Genomic DNA, 13946 nt, shown 5'->3' on the forward strand with positions numbered 1-13946 from the left:
AGAATTTAAGGAATGATGGATGGCGTTAAATACAGGGAAATTCGAGGGAAACCTGTTTCAATCTTCCAGAGATTTGAGACTGGGACGGAGGTTCACCTTCCTGCAGCATACTGCTAAAGCAACACTCGAGTGGTTTAAGGGGAAACATTTAAATGTCTTGGAATGGCCTAGTCAAAGCCCAGACATCAATCCAATTGAGAATCTGTGGTTTGACTTAAAGATTGCTGTACACCCATCCAACTTGAAGGAGTGAGAGCAGTTTTGCCTTGAAAAATGGGCAAAAATCCCAGTGGCTAGATGTGCCAAGCTTATAGAGACATACCCCAAGATACTTGCAGCTGTAGTTGCTGCAAAAGATGGCTCTATAAAGTATAGGCTTTAGGAGTGTTATGCACGCTCTAGTTGTGTGTTTTTTTTGTCTTATTTCTTGTTTGTTTCACAATAAAACATATTTTGCATCTTCAAAGTGGTAGGCATGTTTTGTAAATCAAATGATACAAACCCCCCACAAAATATATTTTCATTCCAGGTTGTAAGGCAACAAAATAGGAAAAATGCAAAAAAGGTCGAAAAGCATTAAACATTTATGGCAATATAGCTAGATAGCTTGCAGTTGCTAGCTAATGTATCATATTAATTTGTTTTGAGATATGAACATTGAGTTGTTATTTTACCTGAAATGCACAAGGTCCTCCACTCCGACAATTAATCCACACATAAAACAGTCAACCGAATCGTTTCTAGTCATCTCTCCTGCTTCCAGACATTTTCTTCTTTGGCCTTTATATGGCGATTGGCATTTAACTTTCATAGTTACCATGACGATGACTGACCTCAGTTCGTCTTTCAATCACCCACCTGAGAATAACCAATGAGGAGATGGCATGTGGGTATCTGCTATCATAAACCAATGAGGAGATGGGAGAGGCAGGAATTGCAGCACGTTCTGAGCCACAAATAGAAGCAACTTCTATTTTAGCGCCTGGCAATGCAGACAGTATTTTAGTGCCTGGCAACGCAACGCAAGCGTTATGGTCAGAATGTCAGTCCTGCGACCCCAGCGCTTATGACAAAACCAACAGCACAAAATTGAAGATGTTTGAAACAATTGATATTTTGTTATTATGTTTACTACATAGCCCATCTGTAAATAGCCCATCCAACTACCTCATCTCCATACTGTATTTATTTAGCTCCTTTGCATCCCAGTATCTCTACTTGCACATTCATCTTCTGCACATTCTACCATTCTAGTGTTTATTTGCTATATTGTAGTTATTTTGCCACCATGGCCTATTTATTGCCTTACCTCCCTTAGCGTGCCTCATTTGCACTCCCTGTATATAGACTTCCTACTGTATTATTGATTGTACATTTGTTTATTCCATGTGTAACTCTGGTTGTTGTACAGTATGTGTCGAACTGCTTTGCTTAATCTTGGCCAGGTCGCAGTTGCAAATGAGAACTTGTTCTCAATTACCCTACCTGGTTAAATAAAGTGAAATAAAATAAAATAAAACTATACTTTTTTTATATCCCAATCTGAGGTAAAAAGGATGTGTAATTCCCCCCCCAATTCGATGGGGTCAGCTTTTGTAATGTAGTAACAAATACTTTCCACATTATGGAAAGTAACTTAATTTAAATTAATATAATATCTTAATTTAGGATGACAGTAAATTAAGAAAACTCAGATTTTTCCCACTAGTTTAACTATTAAGAAATGTTAAATAAATTCTTCAGCACAATTTAACTGGGTGCTCTAGAAAGAGCTCCCATAGTGACTGTGTAGCAGCCCATTTGTGTGTCATAACTTTCCTAGTTTTGGATCACTGTAACCGCCAAACATGTCCCCCGTACCTCTCCTTTGAGAATGATGTAGAACGTGTTGCCCTCCGCCCCCTCACGTACAATGACATCATTGTTCTGGTACTTCACCTACAAGGAGGAACAGATTTCATATGGATTTGGATGTTAATGCTCTGGAAAATGTATCTAGTATGGGGAGGTGTGTCAAATGGCTGAGTACAAACCTCCTCCATGGAGTCAATTATCTTAGAGAGCTGACTGTCATTTAGGGCCTTCAGAGTCCGAGACCTGATACGTAAGCATATCAGAGCAGAATTAGCAGAGTGTGCGGGTGGGTGGGTGCATGTGCGTGTGACCAAGAGAGTGCAAGTTGTAAGGTTAAGTGTGTAAACTCACGTTTTTAGGAAGCCCATTAGCTGTTCACGTTTCTTCTTGGACTTGTTGGTCATGATGGTTCTATACATCTGTCTCTCCATAAACCACAGACGCACCACTGTCTTGGCTACGACGATGGGAGTGAGGGGAACAATTAATTCATAACAACAAGCAATATTCGGTACAGCACATGCATAATACAGAATGTAGGAAGGTACACAGTTAATACCATATTGTGTACTTCTCAATATCCACATTTTATAATACCATCTCACCTTTGACTGTGGCTGTGCGTTTGCAGTTATACAGAATAGCCAACTCTCCAAAAACATCCCCACAGGTCAGGGTTCGAAGGTTACAATCTGCTTGACTGACAAGGAGCTCACCCGCTAAAGGGATAGAGGGGGGACATTGAGAGGTGAGGGTTATCATTTTATTGGAAATAGTAAGCAGACTTAGCAACCCTTATTTGTGAAATGTTCGTTGTGTTTCTCCGTATATGGTTGAGAAATTCACACATACCTGCTACGATGTACATGCTGTCTCCCTCAGTGCCCTCCTTGATTACATCATTTCCTGGTTTGAAGTCGATGGCCACCAGGAGCTCCACCATCATGGTTATCTGCTCATCGTCAAGGCGACTCAGGAAGTCATTCTTCTGGATGGCCTTGATGATCAGACTCGTCTCACTGTGGAAAGAGACATTCTGTATATATTCACACCAGCATACTCTACTGACGTCACATAACACATGATACTGTACATATCATGATGCTGCATGCATAGCGCTAGCCAATCACCTGACGGTCTTCTTGACTTTAGTCTTTATGATCTCCTGCTGATCCTCTGGGATTGGCTCAGGGGCCATGACAGCCACTCTGCTCTTCCTGACCACAAGTCCCCCTTCATTACTGATCCTCTGATCAGGGAACTCTGGAATAGATACACACCACACACAGGACATGGGGTTAATATACATGCTGCACTTTGGTTAGTGATCTGACACAAATGGCTGCCGTTCGTCACACAGGGGGTTGCCATAGTCACATTTAGCCCTTTACCCAGGTCATGGTAATGACTCTGAAGCTCCTGCAGCAACTTCTCCGTCTCCTGCAGTCTTCTTTCTAGAGGTGAAAGGATACCATTGGTTGTGATAGTTGTGGTTTAGATCATGGTTTATTTTATGGCTGTAGACTTGGTTGTGATCATAATCATGGTCAGGGTCATGATTGTGGTTGTACCCAGGTCCTTGTTGTGTTTCTGCAGCTCCTGGTTGACCAGGGTCTGTTTCTCCAGCTGCTGCCTCAGCTCCTCCACCTGGCACTCCATGGCTGAGGGGAGGGGTAGAGGATGTGTGAGGAGTCACAGGATGGGAAAACAAATTAACATGTAGGCTTACACACAAAATGTAAATGCTTATGCACACATGTACTCATACAAGTTGCATAAAACATGCACCCACCCACACATGCGACCGCACACACACCACTGCCTCATCTGTCATTAAACTGGCACACAGCCAGCATTCAGCGAGAGGTCTCTACACTGTCATCATGAATAATGCACACAACTGATGGGCTACCAACAGGAGGTACTGTAAATACCATCACACCCTGGGAAGACAATGCATATAGAAACTGTTATCACTAAGGTAAAGTCCTGTCCTAATTATATGGTCATGTTGTGTTTATATTCACTTAAACACTTGTGACTCTAATATTTATGTACCTTTTGGCAGTCTCATAAATCAGATAATTGTTTCCGAAATGAAAGCTACCTTTTGGTGTGTGCAGGAATAATTGTCTGGTGCATGTCTTAAACACAAACCCACTCTCTCATGGGAGCACTAATTGTTTGTGTTTTCTTGAATGTGTTTGTGCATATACAGTACATCTCCCTGGGCCATTCATGTGTATGAGTATGCATGCACACGCTAGCAGGGACACACACACAGCTGTGAACAAAAAATCCTACCCAAATACACTGACCAGTTCACAATTGCACTGATTGCGAGGGCTAATTTAGTAGTCAATAAAAAACTGCTTTGGTCTCTGTTGACAGAGCATACATTTAGCATCCATGCAAACAAATCACAGGGTTAGCCTAGCACACACATCCCCATCAAATCAAATCTAGTTTTATCTGTCACATGCGCCGAATACAACAGATGTAGACCAGTGGAGAATCCACAGAGGAAGAAGGGGAGGACCAATCTCCTCAGTGAAATTTCCTAAAAATATAAACATTAGAAAGATTAAAAAAGTTATCATTTTTAGATACAACTATACTAAATATATTCATGTCACCAAATAATTGAGGAAAATACACAGTTTTGCATTGAAAGTCTACAGTAACTTCAACAGCACTGTGTGGGGTAGCATCATGGTGTAGCCGGAGGACAGCTTGAAGAACCACTTTCATTCTCTGGGGTACACAGAAAAGGGGCGAATTAAAAGTGAGGGTCGCAGTGATGCCAACTTAGCAGTGTTGTTGCTAGATTTAGCAACTTTTCAAACTACCCTGGCAACTTCTTTTTCAAACAGCACCTAGCAACAAATTTTGCTACTTTTAAAAATGTATTTTGAACTTTTAGTAACTTTTGAAACGTGACTCAAATGATAAAAAATGCACGTATTTTCCCTCTAAATTACACAAAAACTATTTTTTCTGTCACGCACTCAGTCACAACACATGTGCCTGGCTGCAAAAGTGCATTGTGAGTGACATCAGCAGCAGGCGCTCAGCTCGTGCATCGGCAGCGGCAGGCAGCAAGCAATTTCTGCAAATTGCAAATCATTGTTGGTTCGATGAGCCAAACCCAATAAATATAGTTGGTCACGAATGTTTGATCTTGAACAGAACTTACAAGATCAATCAACATGTCTCAATCAAAATTGTACAGCCAGAAGTACAGAAAAGAGAGCGAGTCTGTACCTGAACAAATGTCAAATCATATTTTTTGCTGAGATGGCCAGTCAATTTGAGTAACATTATTGTGTATTCTACGTAATGATGCAGTTTTATGTTATCATGCAATGACATCTAGCAACTTACCCTGAAAATGAGTTGGTAACACTGGAGGGTCGACCTCTGCCTGAGATCAGTTTCATGAAGAAGGATGAAAAGGTGAGGGTGTTCAATATCAACTGGTATCAATAGTAAAGCTGGTTAACAGGGAGCCTTTCATCAAGCCACCTGTATTGCTGGCCTTGTCTGCTTTTTGGAAAGTCTGAGCCTTGGTCGAAAGGTGTGTGTATAGTGACCTGAAGAACATTGTTTGTTCAGCTAAATGGCAAAACAAAAGCAGGGAGCATATGAATGCCCACATATTGAACTTGTGACTGTCTTTTCCGAATGATTTGATAGCGTCCATTGCATCATGCATGAAAATGTGGATTAAAGAGAGAGGTTGACGCAGCGCATTTTTTCACGTTTGCTTAAGTAGGCTTTCCACTTTCCTCCAGTATTTATTTAGCTAAGATAACACATAATCACTCCGGACAGACCCAAGCAAAAACTCTACACCTAAACATCAGAAATCTGACATGCTGTATGGGATGAAATTTAGACTATTTTTCAGTCTGATCAACTGTAGGCTACTAATAAGAGCAGCTGCGTAACGTTCCATCAGGTCAGGGTAAACTAATTTGTAAAGTTAAGTATTTATAGTCCATTTCTGTGTCAGGAGAAAATGTGAATGTGATCAAATGTAGTTTATATTCAAAATTGGGCTGGCTAGGCTGCCTATATGTTTTCAATCCAAAATGAATCAGTCATCATAATCGTAATGACAGATGTGAGTAAATGTTTTATAAGGCCAACAGTTGCATAGGCCTGCATGATGCAAACATGCATTAAGCAAGCTCAGCCCTGTGAGTTCTGTTGTCTATGTGTCTGGGTAGAGGAAATTCCCCTCCCAATCCGGTCTAAATATAATTTATATGAACAAATATAAGGAAGCTGCAGTTTGACAGGGGTTTCATCGCCCCAGGGTCAGGAGTTTTTTAAAACCATGTGACCTGATTAGGAAAAACTGGTCCCATCACAGCCCACATGAAACCTTTTTACAACTAATTAATCACTGTCATACCTTATAGGGTTCAGAGTTTTCCTAGTTAGGTTAACATATAAGGAACAACTCCAGGACTTAGGGGGTAAAAATTGCCCCGCCACTCTGGGACCTATGGCGCCACCAGTCTGCTTGCAGTTGTCTGTTATCGTCAGGTATGTGGATAATCAGGGCTTTATTCAGGAACGTTTCTTGGCCTACTTTGAAGTGGGTGAGATGCTCAGTCTGTGTTTGACTTCATAGAGAAATCCATTGTCCAAACCTATGATGGCATAGCTATAATGGAATGTATCTGCTATTTTATTAACAGCCAAGTCCATTCCTGTTCCTTGATAAAGAGGCGATGACCACTCCACTCCACTACCATTGTCAACTCTCTCATTACCTGAATTTAAGCCATGTCTCACGTGCCAGCTCATCCACTGGCACATTGAATGTTTCCTCTCCAAGCACTTTCCGAGTACCCCTATCAATTTTAGCTCATTATTGTATGTAGAGTCAATCACATACACAAAAACAATCACATTATTAAACATCAATGATTTTACTCCTTGCTTGGACTAACTCATTCTTAGCTCTTTTGTCTAACTCTGTAGTGTGTTATTGTTTTTTGTTTTCCCAGTCAAATCCTGTCCTGTACTGGTCAAGCCTCTGAACACCTCAACTCATGCATCATACCCTCATTAAATCCCTGCTGTGATCTCTGTCCAACACTGTAAGTAGCCCTCTCATTCCTATTCCCCATAATATTGTACTATAAATGTCTTTATTAAATGCTTTAGGTTAAAATACCATCCTCCTCAATGTTTCAATTCACCCATCTCTGCTGGTCTAGACCTTATAGTGAAATACTTACTTACAAGCCCTTAACCAACAATACAGTTTTAGAAAAATAATTGTGAAGAAAGTATTTACTTATAGTTAAATATAAAGATGAAAATAGAAAAATAACAAATAATTAAAGAGAAACAATAAAATAACAGTAGCGAGGCTATATACAGGGGGTACCAGTACAGAGTCAATGTGCGGGGGCTCAGGCTAGTCGAGGTAATTGAGGTAATATGTACATGTAGGTAGAGGTAAAGTGACTATGCATAGATAATAAACAGTGACGAGCAGCAGCGTAAAATAGTCCGGGGAGCGATTTGATTAGCTGTTCAGGAGACTTATGGTTTGGGAGTAGCAGCTGTTGAGGAGCATTTTGGTCCAAGACTTGGCGCTCCGGTACCACTTAATGTGTGGTAGCGGAGAAAACAGTCTATAACTTAGGTAACTGGAGTCTCTGATAATTTTATGGGCTTTCCTCTGACACCGCCTGGTGTAGAGGTCTTGGATGGCAGGAAGCTTGGCCCCAGTGATGTACTGGGCCGTATGGACTACCCTCTGTAGTGCTTTGCGGTCGGAGGCCAAGCAGTTGCCATACCAGGCGGTAATGTAACCAGTGCTGTCAATGGTGCAGCTGTAGAACCTATTGAGGATCTGATGACCCTTGCCAAATCTTTTCAGTCTCCTGATGGGTATTAGGCGTTGTCATGCCCTCTTCACGACTGTCTTGGTATGTTTGGATCATGATAGTTTTTTGGTGATGTGGACACCAAGGAACTTGAAGCTCTCAACCTGCTCCACTACAGCCCCATCGATGAGAATGGGGGCCTGCTCGGTCATCCTTTTCCTGTAGTCCACAATCATCTTGTTAGTCTTGATCACGTTGAAGCAGAGGTTGTTGTCCTGGCACCACACGGCCAGGTCTCTGACCTCATCTCTATAGGCTGTCTCATCGTTGTCAAACTTAATAATGATGGTGTTGAAGTCGTGCTTGGCCATGCATTCATGGGTGAACAGAGAGTATAGGGGAGACTAAGCACACCACCCTGATCCAGTATTAGAAGGTGGGGTTTAGTCCCAGGGTCCTTAGCTTAGTGATGAGCTTTGAGGGCACTATGGTGTTGAACGCTGAGCCATGACCAGCCTTTCAAAGCATTTCATTGCTACAGACGTGAGTGCTACGGGTTGGTAGTCATTTAGGCAGGTTACCTTAGTGTTCTTGAGCAGAGGGACTATGGTGGTCTGCTTGAAACATGTTGGTTTTACAGACTCGTTCAGGGAGAGGTTGAAAATGTCAGCGAAGACACTTGCCAGTTTGTCAGCGCATGCTCGGAGTCCATGTCCCGTTAATCCGTCTGGCCCTGCGGCCTTGTGTATGTTGACCTGTTTAAAGCTCTTACTCCCATCGGCTATGGAGAGCGAGATCACAGTCGTCCTAAACAGCTGATGTTCTCATGCAGGCTTCAGTGTTGCTTGCCTCGAAGCGAGCATAGAAGTAATTGTGCTCGCCTGGTAGGCTCATGTCACTGGGCAGCTTACGGCTGTGCTTCCCGTTGTAGTCCTTAATAGTTTGCAAGCCCTACCACATCCAACGAGCGTCAGAGCCAGTGTTGTACGATTCAATCTTAGTCCTGTATTGGCGCTTTGCCTCTTTAAGGGCAGTCAGAGGGCATAGTGGGATTTCTTATAAGCATCCGGGTTAGAGTACCGCTCCTTAAAAGCGGCAGCTCTACCCTTTAGCTCAGTGCGGATGTTGCCTGTAATCCATGGCTTCTGGTTGTGCTATGTACGTACGGTAACTGTGGGGATGACATCATCGATGCACTTATTGATGAAGCCAGCCAGTACTCGTCAATGCCATCAGAAGATTCCCGGAACATTTTCCGGGTCTCTGCTAGCAAAATAGACCTGTAGCTTAGCATCTGTGTCAACTGACCACTTCCGTATTGAGCAAGTCACTGGTTACTTCCAGCTTGATGGTGGCACTGGAGGGGAAGGCTGCTGTCTTTTTGGCTCTTAACCAACCATGCTACTTTGATGGGTTTTTCGCTTTGTTCATAACTTGTTTTATACATAATGTTGCTGCTACCGTCTCTTATGACCGAAAAGAGCTTCCGGACATCAGAACTGCCATTGCTCACCTCAAACTGGACGAAGAGTATTATTTAATGAGTCGGACAGGAGGGAAATAATGCAGATATCCGACCAGGCCCAGATCCCCGTTATTCAATGGAGAAGGAATTGGAAATTTCACAAAAGAGATCAGGGTGCCTTGTGAGGATAAGGCAACGAGTGGCTAATCTGCCCTTGCCTTCCGTCCTGCTAGCTAATGTTCAATCGCTTGCAAATAAATGGGATGAACTAAAAGCACATTTATCCTACCAACGGAACATTAAAAACTGTAATATCTTATGTTTCACAGAGTCTTGGCTGAACGACGGCATAAATAACATACAGCTGGAGGGTAATACCCTCTAAGGCAGGACAGAACAGTAGCCTCTGGTAAGACACGGGGCGGAGGCCAATGCATTTAAACAACAGCTGGTGCACGATATCTAAGGTATCTAAGTCTTGAGGTTTAGCTCGCCTGAGTTAGTGTGGTCTCCAGCTTATCATAAGATACTCTATCTTCCTCGAGAGTTCATCTTTTTCGTCACTGTGGACATACCACCACAGACCGATGCTGGCACTAAAACCACACTCAATGAGCTGTATACCGCCATAAGCAAAACAGGCAAACCATCCAGAGGCGGCGATCCTTGTGGCCGGGGACTTTAATGCACTTTAAATCAATTTGACCTAATTTCTTTCAGCATGTTAAATGTACAAACATTTAAACCAAATGTACAACCAATTCTAGACCACCTTTACTCTGCACAAAGCTCTCCTTCACCCTCCATTTGGCAAGTCTAACCATAATTCCATCCTCCTGATTCCTGCTTACAAGCATAAATTAAAGCAGGAAGCACCAGTGACTCGGTCCATAAAAACGTGGTCAGATGAAGCAGATGCTAAACTATAGGACTGTTTTGCTAGCACAGAGTGGAATATGTTTCGGGATTCTTCCGATGGCATTGAGGAGTACATCCCATCAGTCACTGACTTTATCACCAAGTGCATCGAGGATGTCGTCCCCACAGTGACTGTACGTACATACCCCAACCAGAACCCATGGATTATAGGCAACATTTACACTGAGCTAAAGGGTAGAGCTGCGGTTTTCAAGGAGCGGGAATCTGACCCGGGAAGCTTATAAGGAATCCCGCTATGCCCTTCGAAGAACCATCAAACAGGTAAAGTGCCAATACAGGACTAAGATCGAATCTTACTACATCGGCTCCGATGCTAGTCGGATATGGCAGGGGTTGCAAACTATAACAGACAAAGGGAAGCACAGCCGTAAGCTGCCCAGTGACACGAGCCTACCAGATGAGCTAAATTACTTCTATGCTTTGCCACGAGGCAAGTAACACTGAAATATGCATGAGAGCATCAGCTGTTTAGGATGACTGTGTGATCTCGCTCTCTGCAGCCAGACGGACTACCAGGACGTGCACTCCAAGCATGCGCTGACCAACTGGCAAGTGTCTTTACTAACATTTCCAACCTCTCCCTGTCTGAGTCTGTAATACCAACATGTTTCAAGCAGACCACCAGTCCCTGTGCTCAAGAACACTAAGGTAACATGCTTAAATGACTACCGACCCGTAGCACTCATGTATGTAGCAATGAAATGCTTTGAAAGGCTGGTCATGGCTCACAACAGCATCCCCCTGGACACCCTAGACCCACATACCGTCCCAACAGATCCAACGTCTCTCCTTTTTTTTCAAGTTTTCCACTCCGCTAGCAAGCACCTCGCGTAAATAGGTGTGCATTTATTTTTCCTCTACATGGTTCACATCAAACACCATTATCAAAGAAACCCTAGACCCACTCCAATTTGCATACTGCACCAACAGAGCCACTGATTATGCAACCTCTATTGCACTCTACACTGCCTTTTCACACCTGGAAGAAAGGAACACTTATGTGAGAATGCTATTCATTGACTATAGCTCATCTTTCAACACCATAGTGCCCATACAGCTCATCACTAAGCTAAGGACCCTGGGACAAAACACCTCCCTCTGCAACTGGATCCTGGACTTCCTGACGGGCCGCCCCCAGGTGGTAAGAGTAGGTAACAACACATCTGCCACGCTGACCCTCAACACGGGAGCCCCTCAGGGGTGCATGCTCAGTCCCCTCATGTACGCCCTGTTCACTTATGACTGCACGGCCAGGCAGAACTCCAACACCATCATTACGTTTGCTGATGACACAACAGTGGTAGGCCTGATCACTGACAACCATGAGACAGCCCCCCGCCCCCTCTGGAACACTGGTGCTACTCTCTGCTGTTATCTATGGATAGTCACTTTAATAACTCTCCCTACATGTACATATTACCTCAACACCGGTGCCCCCGCACATTGACTCTGTACCGGTACCCCCTGTATACAGCACTGCTATTGTTATTTAGTGCTGCTCTTTAATAATTTATTATTCTTATCTCTTCATTTTTTTTAGATATTTTCTTAGCTGCATTGTTGGTTAAGGGCTTGTAAAGTAAGCATTTCACTGTACGGTCTGCACCTGTTGTATTCAGCGCGTGTGAAAAATACAATTTGATTTAGTTTTTGATTGTAAGCAGGAATCGGGAGGATGAAGTTATTGTCAGATTTGCCAAATGGAGGGCGAGGGAGATCTTGTGTGGAGTTATCGTGGTCTAGAGTTATTTTTCCTCTGGTTGCGCACGTAATATGCTGGTAGACTTGAGTTAAAACGGATTAAAAGAATCTCTACCTCAGGCGAGCAAAACCTTGAGACTTCCTTAATTAATATTAGATTTTGTGCACCAGCTGTTATTGACAAATAGACAGACCTCCACCCCTTGTCTTCCCAGAGGCAGCTGTTCTATCTTGCCCGATGCACTGAAAACCCAGCCAGCTGTATGTTATCCATGTCATTGTCCAGCCACGACTCAGTGAAACATAAGATATTACTGTTTTTTAATGTCCCGTTGGTAGGATAGTCTTGATCGGAGCTCATCCACTTATTATCCAATGGTAGCACATTGGCAAATAGGACTGATGGTGGAGGCGGATTACCCACTCGCTGTCGGATCCTTACAAGGCACCCCGACTTACATCCCCAATATATCTGTCTCTTGCGAAATGAAGGTGATTTGGGCCTTGTCGGGTGTCTGAGTAAATCCTTTCTGTCCGACTCCTTAAAGAAAAAATCTTCGTCCAGTACGAGGTGAGTAATCGCTGTACTGATATCCAGGAGCTCTTTTCGGTCAAAGGAGACGGTAGCAGAAACATTATGTACAAAATAAGTTACAAATAATGCGACAAAGCACACACAATAGCATAATTGGTTCAGAGCCTGTCAAATAGCAGCCATCTCCTCCGATGCCATCTCGCACTGCCTAGCGCCCGCTCTTCACGTGACCCCAATTACCTTTACTTCACCCTGAACATTGGACAGGGCAGAGATTAGACATGGTATTACAGTGATTGTAAAGTCACCCAGCAAACAACTAACCATAATAAAGTAGATAAAGAGACTACATTTTCCACTCTGTAATTATAGACAAAAATATTTAATTTCTAAATGGAAAATATGAATTCATTGGTGTGAAGTGTATGTCAGTCATGTTTAAAAGGTATACTGGCCCCCAAGCCAGTCATTACAGTCACAACCTGAGCTCATTAAAACTAGGTGCATTTAGTTGCAACTGGGTTCTGATGTTGCTCCAACAGGTCTCATTTTGGCACAAATACATTGATGCTACAGGGGAAAAGACTAAAGTTAGACTCACCTGTATGTAGTCTATGAAGAGAGGAGGGGTAGGACGGAGGGTGAGTCTGTGTAGCTGCTAGGGTGACCACATGGATCTTCACATGAGGTTCAAGACCTTCCTCCAGCACTGTAAATCCAGCTAAGGATAAGTGTTGTGTTGGTCCTGTATCAGGCTTTCTCCACCTGTAGCTTGAAGGGAAATCCTATTCAGAGTCCACTCACCTGTGCAGGCACTAACACGCTGACTACTATCACCTAATCCTTTATCTTTCCTCTCCCTCACTCTCCTCTCTCTGATCTCACCTGGCTCCCCCCCATGCCTCTTGCTCTTACTTCTCTCTCTCTCCCTTTCTTCCACTCCCCCTGTCTCTCCTTATCTGTCTGTCTGCTCAGCAGCTCCAGTGTTGGATCATTAACCAGACCCCAGAGGCACCTCCTATCACACCAGGTAGAGGAAGACAGGGTAGAACCGATTTGGAGGGATGGGTGGGAAGGGAGGGAGGGAGGTTGAAGTAGAGGGGGCTAGGAAAAAAATAAGAGATGGGGGGAATTAATGGGAGGGCAGAGGAGCGTGGTACAAGGGAATGAAGAATGAGTGGGAGGGAAAAGGAATACTCCTCATACTCTGTCTTTCTCTCCATTTGTAAGAAACAAAACACATATGAATACACAGGCCTTTTGACACAGGGGAAGAGAGAGAGCGGTAAAAACAAAGATCAATACAGACCCACATTGTATTAGCACTAAATTGTGCCAGAGCAGGTTCAAAAGATAGGAATGAAAGAAGTGAGAGTCAACGGTAAATAGCACCTTGCAAAACACATAATCACCAGAGACATTCAACCACTGGTTTCAACCAGCGGAAACTAGCATTAATCCTACAATAATGTGATATACGCTGGAGGTGGAAACAAGGTGGAAAAAGCTGCTGCTACTTTATCATGTGCTGTTTTTCCACAGAAAGCCACAGTGAAATCATTGGATCTTTTCCAGCCCAGCATCCTTTAAGGAATGTAAA

At 43.3% G+C, this 13946-nt stretch overlaps 1 protein-coding gene across 3 annotated transcripts in view; it reads right to left on the bottom strand.

Moving 5' to 3' along the window:
• Positions 1-13242, bottom strand: part of LOC112232971 (cGMP-dependent protein kinase 1-like) — a 35655-nt gene extending 22413 nt beyond the window's left edge. The window contains exons 1-9 of one of the 3 annotated variants that reach the window (XM_024400312.2): positions 12948-13242; positions 3426-3515; positions 3246-3308; positions 2985-3117; positions 2707-2873; positions 2460-2573; positions 2206-2311; positions 2034-2097; positions 1861-1938 (exon numbers count right to left, since the gene is read on the bottom strand). In XM_024400312.2, the coding sequence (XP_024256080.1) occupies positions 1861-1938; positions 2034-2097; positions 2206-2311; positions 2460-2573; positions 2707-2873; positions 2985-3117; positions 3246-3308; positions 3426-3513 (813 nt within the window). In that variant the 5' untranslated portion in view covers positions 3514-3515; positions 12948-13242. Of the gene's footprint in view, positions 1-1860; positions 1939-2033; positions 2098-2205; positions 2312-2459; positions 2574-2706; positions 2874-2984; positions 3118-3245; positions 3309-3425; positions 3516-5238; positions 6800-12005; positions 12095-12947 lie in introns of those variants that run through there. The other 2 variants (XM_024400314.2, XM_024400313.2) reach the window with 2 other exon arrangements.
• Between the last annotated feature and the right edge of the window lie 704 nt (positions 13243-13946).

The sequence above is a fragment of the Oncorhynchus tshawytscha genome, linkage group LG05 (genome assembly GCF_018296145.1).
Source record: "Oncorhynchus tshawytscha isolate Ot180627B linkage group LG05, Otsh_v2.0, whole genome shotgun sequence".
In the NCBI taxonomy this organism is placed as follows: domain Eukaryota; kingdom Metazoa; phylum Chordata; class Actinopteri; order Salmoniformes; family Salmonidae; genus Oncorhynchus; species Oncorhynchus tshawytscha.